We start from the raw sequence: 9,843 nt of genomic DNA, 5'->3' as shown, positions 1-9,843 counted from the left end.
GACGAGCCTTAATGTTCTTTTTGCTCAGCAGTGGTTTTCGTCTTGGAACTCTGCCATGCAGGCCATTTTTGCCCAGTCTCTTTCTTATGGTGGAGTCATGAACACTGACCTTAACTGAGGCAAGTGAGGCCTGCAGTTCTTTGGATGTTGTTGTGGGGTCTTTTGTGACCTCTTGGATGAGTCGTCGCTGCGCTCTTGGGGTAATTTTGGTCGGCCGGCCACTCCTGGGAAGGTTCACCACTGTTCCATGTTTTCGCCATTTGTGGATAATGGCTCTCACTGTGGTTCTCTGGAGTCCCAAAGCTTTAGAAATGGCTTTATAACCTTTTCCAGACTGATAGATCTCAATTACTTTCTTTCTCATTTGTTAATGAAATTCTTTGGATCTCAGCATGATGTCTAGCTTTTGAAGATCTTTTGGTCTACTTCACTTTGTCAGGCAGGTCCTATTTAAGTGATTTCTTGATTGAGAACAGGTGTGGCAGTAATTAGGCCTGGGTGTGGCTAGAGAAATTGAACTCAGGTGTGATAAACCACAGTTAAGTTATGTTTTAACAGGTGGGGCAAACACTTTTTCACACAGGGCCATGTAAGTTTGGATTTTGTTTTCCCTTAATAATAACAACCTTCATTTAAAAACTGCATTTTGTGTTTACTTGTGTTATCTTTGACTAATATTTAAACTTGTTTGATGATCTGAAACATTTAAGTGTGACAAACATGCAAAAAAATAAGAAATCAGGAAGGGGGCAAACACTTTTTCACACCACTGTATATAACGCTAGTGCTTCATTGCGTTTTCACTTTAACTACAAGAGCATCCCAACAAAATTCAAAAGCACCCTCATAGATTTTAAATTGGAGCCGGGCCTGGCGAGCACACTCGCTAAATGGAGATGGAATGCATCAACAAAAACTGAAGTGTAGTCTGCCTGCAGGAAATAGAATGCAGTGACAAACAATATTTTATTTTTTTTATTTTTTTAATCGGAGGTGCCAAAGCACTGTTCTGTCCCAATTTAATCCCTGGGTATCGGGTGCTTGGAGAAAAGTGCTTTAGGAAGTGTGTTGTTATGCAATGCTCACAAGTGCTGAGGAACAAAGGAAAGGGCTACTTCAGTGTTTTGTAGAACTGAGGGCAGTTGCATGGGAGATAACAAACTACTAATGTAATAGATTTCACAAAAACAACACGCCTAGGTAATGGTCCTTTGAGATGGATTTCATAATTTCTTTTCTTATCACTATGTGGAGAGCTTTAAAATCAGAAATTAGATAAGTCCTGGGCACTCTCAAGCAGAAAGACATTATCATAGTGACAAGCTTCAACATAATTTTTATTGCTCTGATCCCTATTATGTAATGGGGCAAAGCTGAGGATCATTAGGATAGTACCTTATTTAGAGCTGAATGGGAGACACTGAAGCGGGGGAAGGCAGGCTTGAAGGGTGGCGGTCCTCAGGGGAACTCTGGACTCACAAAAGCACATCTGCTGTAACAAGATCCAAGTCAAGCCAACAAAAGTTACAATGAGAAGCAAGTTTTTTCAAGCTAAAACAAAAATGAAAACATTGCAAGATGTACAGTATCACATCACATTAACTGTATGGTTCATATTTATTATGTACTAAAATTTAAACAACGTATGTTTATAAGTGGGTGGATGCTTGGCATTCTTTAAAAAGAGTTGGGGGATGGGTAGAAGAAACCTCATTGCATATGTCCTTATCGATGAAAACCCCTTTTTGACTTGAACATTTCAGTGCTGAGGACTGCCAATATTATGTGAACCTTAATCTACATCTACCACCAGTGTGGCCAATTTGGGGAATTTTTCACCAAAATTAGCCATTTTCTCAACATAGCTGCGACTTTTAATGATGTTTTGTGACAAGGAGCTATTTTGGCTATATTTAAATATACTTGCAGATTTTTTGGTGATTTTGGGCAAATAATTATTAAACACACACGTAAAGTCATACTATGTGGTAAGAAGTCAGATCTAACTAAATATTAATTGACCACTAAGCACATCGTGAGTGCAAAACCCTTTTCCAATCAAAAGCAGGAGCGTATGGACTCATTTGCATCACCTAGGAATTTGTCTGGTGCCGAGACTGAATGTACCTCAGCCCTTTACATTGCTGAACATGGATCAATCAATTTACCACAGAGAAGATTTATGTAAAGCCCGTTTCAAAGCTGCTGACGTCAAATAACACACTTTGTTGTGAACTTGTTTTTTGCCCATTTCATATGCTTTTTATAATATACGCATACATACAGTATGTAGGCCTATATAAAGTGAGTTTTCATATTTAGTGACTTTTTATGAAAAATTTCGTCTTTTGAAGGTAGTTCTGAAGATTTTCAGAGGGAGGAGTTTGGCAACACTGTCTACCACTCATTTGTTGTTTTTTCCCTTTTCTCCCCAATTTGGAATGCCCAATTCCCACTACTTACTAGGTCCTTGTGGTGGAGTGGTTACTCACCTCAATCCGGGTGGTGCATCTTGTCACGTGGCTCGCTGTGCATGACACCGCGGTGACTCACAGCATGTGGAGACTCATGCTATTCTCCGCGATCCACGCACAACTTACCACACGCCCCATTGAGAGCGAGAACCACTAATCGCGACCACGAGGAGGTTACCCCATGTGACTCTAGCCTCCCTAGCAACCGGGCCAATTTGGTTGCTTAGGAGACCTGGCTGGAGTCACTCAGCACACCCTGGATTTGAACTCGCGACTCCAGGGGTGGTAGTCAGCGTCAATACTCGCTGAGCTACCCAGACCCCCTACCACTTGTTTGTTTAAAAGCTGATGTTACAATACTAATACAAATATGCAACATGTAAAAATTGTCAGTTGTTATTTTTCATACATGGTAAAGCCACAATTTTTACTTAATACTCTACTAAATGTATATATACACTGGTGGCCAAAAGTCTGGAATAATGTACAGATTTTGCTCTTATGGAAAGAAATTGGAACTTTTATTCACCAAAGTGGCATTCAACTGATCACAATGTATAGTCAGGACATTAAAAATGTGAAAATTAACTATTACAATCAAAACTTCTTAAACTACTTCAGAGAGTTCTCATTCTCCACGTGCAGCAATGACAGCTTTGCAGATCCTTGGCATTCCAGCTGTCAGTTTGTCCAGATACTCAGATGACATTTCACCCCACACTTCCTGTAGCACTTGCCATAGATGTGGCTGTTTTGTCGGACACTTCTCACGCACCTTACAGTCTAGCTGATCCCACAAAAGCTCAATGGAGTTAAGATCCATAACACTCTTTTCCAATTATCTGTTGTTCAATGTCTGTTTGTTTGTCCACTCTAACCTTTTCTTTTTGTTTTTCTGATTCAAAAGTGGCTTTTTCTTTGCAATTCTTCCCATAATGCCTGCACCCGAGTCTTCTCTTTACTGTTGTACGAAACTGGTGTTGAGCGGGTAGAATTCAATGAAGCTGTCAGCTGAGGACATGTGAGGTGTCTATTTCTCAAACTAGAGACTCTGATGTACTTATCCTCTTGTTTAGTTGTACATCTGGCCTTCCACATCTCTTTCTGTCCTTGTTAGAGCCAGTTGTCCTTTGTCTTTGAAGACTGTAGTGTACACCTTTGTACGAAATCTTCAGTTTTTTGTCATTTTCAAGCATTGTATAGCCTTCATTCCTCAAAACAATGATTGACTGACGAGTTTCTAGAAAAAGCTGTTTCTTTTTTGCCATGTTTGACCTAATATTGACCTTAAGACATGCCAGTCTATTGCATACTGTGGCAACTCAAAAACAAACACAAAGACAATGTTATGCTTCATTTAATGAACCAAATAGCTTTCAGTTGTGTTTGATATAATGGCAAGTGATTTTCTAGTACCAAATTAGCAATTTAGCATGATTACTCAAGGATAAGGTGTTGGAGTGATGGCTGCTGAAAATGGGGTCTGTCTAGATTTGATCAAAAATTACTTTTTTGAAATAGTGATGGTGCTGTTTTTTACATCAATAATGTCCTGACTATACTTTGTGATCAGTTGAACGCCACTTTGGTGAATTAAAGTACCAATTTCCTTCTAAAACAGCAAAATCTGTAAATTATTCCAAACTTTTGCCTGCCAGTATATATATATTCACAAGACTTCATATGTAGCGGTGAAATTTGGAGAAACACATTTTATAACTTAAAAAATGTACTTGCAATTTAGAAAGTTAAATATTTTGTACATGTATGGAAGACATTTAGATTACTGAGGCCACAAAACCACACTGTCCTTGGTATCTGCGAGGTTGACATAATCAGCTGTTTTTTTTTTTTATTTGTTATGCTTCTAACTGCTATTCACAAATGTCTTGAGTGAGGGCCATGTGCATTACTCATAAGTAACATATTAAATGTAGTTTGCCGACATCACTGCTGCTCAAGCAAAGCCTTATCTCTTTTCAAAACTCTAGTGATATCGTAAATATGTAGGATACTTTTTAATCTACTGAAATTGACCGAAAACACACCTCGCCACGTTTTTTCCCCAAAGAAACAATGTTCTCAAGACCTATTATTATAAAGCTCAGCAAAGAGTCAAATAATCAAAGTGCAATTTTCTGTATCGATGATACTCTACATCAGTAATGTGAATGAGAAACCAGAATTGAATCCCAGATGTCAGCTCTGAAACATGCCATCTAAACATTCAGGACTGAGTGCTGACAATCAACGTCATGTCTACTACAAACCAGGGTTAGGCCACAGCCGTAAATGAATACAATCACTCCCTTCCATATAATTATTATATTTCACCGCCAAGATGCCACTGTTGGGCCCTTGAGCAAGGCCCTTGACCCTATCTGCTCCAGGGGCGCCGTATCATGGCTGACCCTGCACTCTGACCCCAGCCTAGCTGGGATATGTGAAAAAAAGAAGAATTTCACTGTATATGTGCAAATGTATAATGTGATAAATAAAGAAAATTATTATTAATTATTAATTATTATTAATTATAATTAATTATTATTATAATTATTATTATCTCATGTGCACACACCTACGCACTTGAAATTTCACCCCTAAACATTGTGAATTTTGTGTAGGCAACAACTAATAGTTAAAGATATGCAAGCTCCATTCAGTTCAAGTTTCATTTAATTGTCTTTGCCAATATTACGAAATGGTCACCAACCAGTTAGTATGACTCTTCAGGAGTTATTTCTAATGTTATAATATACAAGTCATGTCAGTGGGTTGTCACTTTAAAGAAAAGTATGCTTCCTCATTTTTATACTAAGTGACATTCCAGGATGGTGTATTCAGCCTATTCTGATATAACTGTGAACACAATAAGGGGTAAATGACCTACAGAGCCACTACTGTGATAGTGTAAACAACATCAAGGAGGTGTCATTTGTAACCTAACACGGACTGTTTAAACGGTTGTAGATAGCCTAAGTGGCGTAACCACAACAAAACACACCATAACGGAAAACTTAGCAGTAAAAATTCGCAACTATTAAATGTAAATATTCACAAAAACCGCCAATAGGTCTTGTTCTTCCATTAGTCTGGCTTCCCGTTCTTTCACCCTCAAGTTGCAAGCAGCAAGTGTAGCAATGTGCACGCGACAGCCCGGTGTGTGACGCCAGACCAATCAGAGCGCAGAGCTCCGAAAGTTTACCTTTTATGGCTCGAGCCGGGCATATGCCGTCATATAAAAGAGCGCGCCCAGCTTCTCAGCCTCACTTTCAGCTCCTCCACACGCAGCTAGTGCGGAATATCATCTACCTGTAACCCATTCACTTAAGTCGAAAAAAACCCCCCCAAACCTAAGGTGAGTTGATTTTTGTATGCTTGTAAAGCCGTCTGTTTATTGTGTGTAATTGTATACGTAAGCACGGAGAACGTGACGTGGTAGAATTACCGGTGTTTACCGTAATGATGTAGTAACTTAGCTTCGAAACGGCTACTGTTCTTAATATAAGGATAATATGACCGTTTATATGTGGCTAATTATGAATCTTGTATCTAGTGGCATTAATAGTGAACGTTGCAGGCACGAAATCGAACGGCTAGGTGTGAAATAATGTTAAGCGGGTTGAGCCTTTTTATTTTTAAACAAATGTGTTTTCCCCCTATAACTTCGCTGCTATGTATACAAGTACAGTTAAGGTCTGTTGGTCGGTGAAACATGTTGCACATTTGATGGATAGCCGGCATGTGAAGTTCTTTGTGCAGGCAGTGCTGCAGCAGGGTGTGACCTACTTTAGCAAGCAGGCTAACCAACAGTCACTTGAATTCATTCATCGCGAACTGAAAAGGAACTGGTTAACTTCTGTTCCTTTCAGAGCATGCACCATTTGAAGTGCGTGCTTGAACTCGGTACACCTTTTAATTTATGAAATGCCTACCGGGGCTGTACAAATACTGAAGATTCGGTAAAATGATAAGTATATTTATATGTAAGGTGTGGTCCATTTTCAGATCAATTACTAGAGCATTCGAGATCGATTTAACGCGTGCTGCTGTAACTGTCTCGAAAGAGGAACAGTGAATTCTACTAGACTTATTGTCAAAAGATTGGATTATAAAAGGAGTTTACAAGGTTTCACAAGATGAGTGTCCACTCGTAAGGAGTGACGAGCGGTTGCAGCTCTTGTGACGCAGTTGTATCGGGCAAAGACCCGTCGAAATTCGGCGGGCGGGGATTGATGAGGATGTAATTATTCTCTTATAGAATTCAGGGAGTGGCCCCGGCGTGATGAATGTCGAAATCTGTTCCCTTTTACTGAACCCTGCTACTCTGGCTGAATGCCACAACGCCGTCAGCTGCAAAGCTGTTCAAACCATTGCCTTTTATGGTAGTAATGAGAGAATGCAGAGGGACTTCCTTTGTCTGGCATGTCGGTGGCGCTCATTGTCTCTAGCGCACACTAGCGGTCAGATTGTAGATTGTACGACGAAACGGGAAGTTTACTCTATTTGGTCACATGTGCACTGCAATGTTTTTAATGGTGATGTGAATTGATGAAACATTGTGTTCTGGTTTTCTCTTGCAGTTTAGCCATGGATGATGAAATTGCTGCACTGGTGGTTGACAATGGATCCGGTATGTGCAAAGCTGGATTTGCTGGAGATGATGCTCCCCGTGCTGTCTTCCCATCAATTGTCGGTCGCCCCAGGCATCAGGTGAGGAATGCTTTTATGCTTTCTGACTGACTTTGAGCAATTAATATTTAATTTGTTCTGGATTTGTGTGGGACTCTTTTTACCTTTTCATTCTTGTGTTACAGGGTGTGATGGTTGGTATGGGACAGAAGGACAGCTATGTTGGTGATGAGGCTCAGAGTAAGAGAGGTATCCTGACCCTGAAGTATCCCATCGAGCACGGTATTGTAACCAACTGGGACGATATGGAGAAGATCTGGCATCACACCTTCTACAACGAGCTGCGTGTTGCACCTGAGGAGCACCCCGTCCTGCTCACAGAGGCCCCCCTGAACCCCAAGGCCAACAGGGAAAAGATGACACAGGTTGGTTTAAATGCCTTTTGGCGTGTCTTCTGTGCTGTTACTTCTACCTCATTTAAGTTCTCCCATTCAATCACTTTCTCTAGGCTTTGTGTCCTGAGTTCCTGAGTTTCTCATCTTTTGCTGGAAGCAGCAGGTTATCTATTTTGCCTGCCTGTTTTGCAGTTTATTCTGCACTCTTGCTGTTTTCTTGCACTTGTTTCTTTACTCAGGATTTCCAACTAATCCCTGCATGGATGTGTGGATGGTGTGCTGTATCCATTTGAATATCGACTAATGTCTTTACCCTCTCTTAACAGATCATGTTTGAGACCTTCAACACCCCTGCCATGTACGTTGCCATCCAGGCCGTGCTGTCCCTGTATGCCTCTGGTCGTACCACTGGTATCGTGATGGACTCTGGTGATGGTGTCACCCACACTGTGCCCATCTACGAGGGTTACGCCCTGCCCCATGCCATCCTTCGTCTGGACTTGGCTGGCCGTGACCTGACTGACTACCTCATGAAGATCCTGACCGAGAGAGGCTACAGCTTCACCACCACAGCCGAGAGGGAAATTGTCCGTGACATCAAGGAGAAGCTCTGCTATGTTGCCCTCGACTTTGAACAGGAGATGGGCACTGCTGCTTCCTCCTCCTCCCTGGAGAAGAGCTATGAGCTGCCTGATGGGCAGGTCATCACCATTGGCAATGAGAGGTTCAGGTGTCCAGAGGCCTTGTTCCAGCCATCATTCCTGGGTAAGTTGACCTACAAATGTTCCCTAACAGTCTAGAGGATTTGCACTTAACTTGGAGAACCGATGAATAACTTCTGTTTAACAATTTGTCTTCCTGCCCACAGGTATGGAGTCTTGCGGTATCCACGAGACAACCTTCAACTCCATCATGAAGTGCGACGTGGACATCCGTAAGGATCTGTATGCCAACACTGTGTTGTCTGGTGGCACCACCATGTACCCCGGCATTGCTGACAGGATGCAGAAGGAGATCACATCCCTGGCCCCTAGCACAATGAAAATCAAGGTGAGCTTTGGTCTATATTTGGACCAAAACCCCTCCAACCAATAGATCTTGCAAGCATTGATCAACTTGCGTTGTACTGATGTGGTTTTTTTTTTTTTTTTCTTGACAGATCATCGCCCCACCTGAGCGTAAATACTCTGTCTGGATCGGAGGCTCCATCCTAGCTTCACTGTCCACCTTCCAGCAGATGTGGATTAGCAAGCAGGAGTACGATGAGTCTGGACCATCCATTGTCCACCGCAAATGCTTCTAAACGGACTTACCATTTCACGCCGACTCAAACTGCGCAGAGAGGAAAAACTTCAAACGACAACATTGGCATGGCTTTTGTTATTTTTGGCGCTTGACTCAGGATCTAAAAACTGGAACGGTGAAGGTGACGGCAATGTTTTTTGGCAAATAAGCATCCCCGAAGTTCTACAATGCATCTGAGGACTCAATATTTTTTTTTTTTTTTTAAGTCATTCCAAATGTTTGTTAAATGCATTGTTCTGAAACTTATTTGCCTCTATGAAGGCTGCCCAGAAATTGGGAGCATACTTAACATTGTAGTATTGTATGTAAATTATGTAACACAATGTCTGGGTTTTTGTACTTTCAGCCTTAATCTTTTTTTTTTTTTTTTTTTTTTTTTTTTCTCCTTGTTCCAAAACTGAAGCTTTACCATTCAAGATGTAAAGGTTTCCATTCCCCCCCTGGGCATATTGTAAAAGCTGTGTGGAATGTGGCGGTGCCAGACATTTGGTGGGGCCAACCTGTACACTGACTAATTCAATTCCAATAAAGTGCACATGTGTTAAGACATACTAATTTCTTGTTTCCTGTGTGTCAAATTAAGTGTAGTATTGTTTATTGAACTGCAGTTTCTAGAAAGTTGCAGGCAGGATGTGGACAGTTTCTGAATTCACTTACTCTTTGATTACAGAACGATTCATTTAGGTTTGAAATGGTGGGGGGTGGTCCTATAAAGTCATGTCCACATAGCTTTATGCTGGGCATGGTGAGGAACTCCTTCACAACTCTGTACACCGAACAATTTCAACTCTGGGGGAAAAGTGTCATTTTGACAAACTTGCAAGGTTTCTGCAATTGCAGTCACTTTTACAGTGTGTCTCTCTCTCTCTCTCTCTCTGTAGTTGTTCATTTAATAACTAGATTAGTGGCAAAAAGACACAAATTCAATCTGAAACTTTACATTTGTAATTTAACAAATCTGATTATGAAACCATGAGATTACTCCAGCACACAACTGGGGCCAAAATGGTAAGTTTAGAAAACTACTTTAACAATCT

At 41.0% G+C, this 9,843-nt stretch overlaps 1 protein-coding gene across 1 annotated transcript; it reads left to right on the top strand.

Annotated features, from left to right (window-relative positions):
• The first annotated feature begins 5,674 nt into the window (after positions 1-5,674).
• LOC127451257 (actin, cytoplasmic 1) lies at positions 5,675-9,186 on the top strand. The gene is made up of 6 exons (XM_051715794.1): positions 5,675-5,832; positions 7,058-7,187; positions 7,292-7,531; positions 7,828-8,266; positions 8,370-8,551; positions 8,661-9,186. Exons 2-6 carry the CDS (start codon positions 7,065-7,067, stop codon positions 8,802-8,804), a joined length of 1,128 nt encoding a protein of 375 aa, XP_051571754.1. The 5' UTR covers positions 5,675-5,832; positions 7,058-7,064; the 3' UTR covers positions 8,805-9,186.
• The last annotated feature ends 657 nt before the right edge of the window (positions 9,187-9,843 follow it).

The sequence above is a fragment of the Myxocyprinus asiaticus genome, chromosome 14, assembly GCF_019703515.2.
Source record: "Myxocyprinus asiaticus isolate MX2 ecotype Aquarium Trade chromosome 14, UBuf_Myxa_2, whole genome shotgun sequence".
Classification (NCBI taxonomy): domain Eukaryota; kingdom Metazoa; phylum Chordata; class Actinopteri; order Cypriniformes; family Catostomidae; genus Myxocyprinus; species Myxocyprinus asiaticus.
This window is presented reverse-complemented; position numbering and strand designations above follow the sequence as displayed.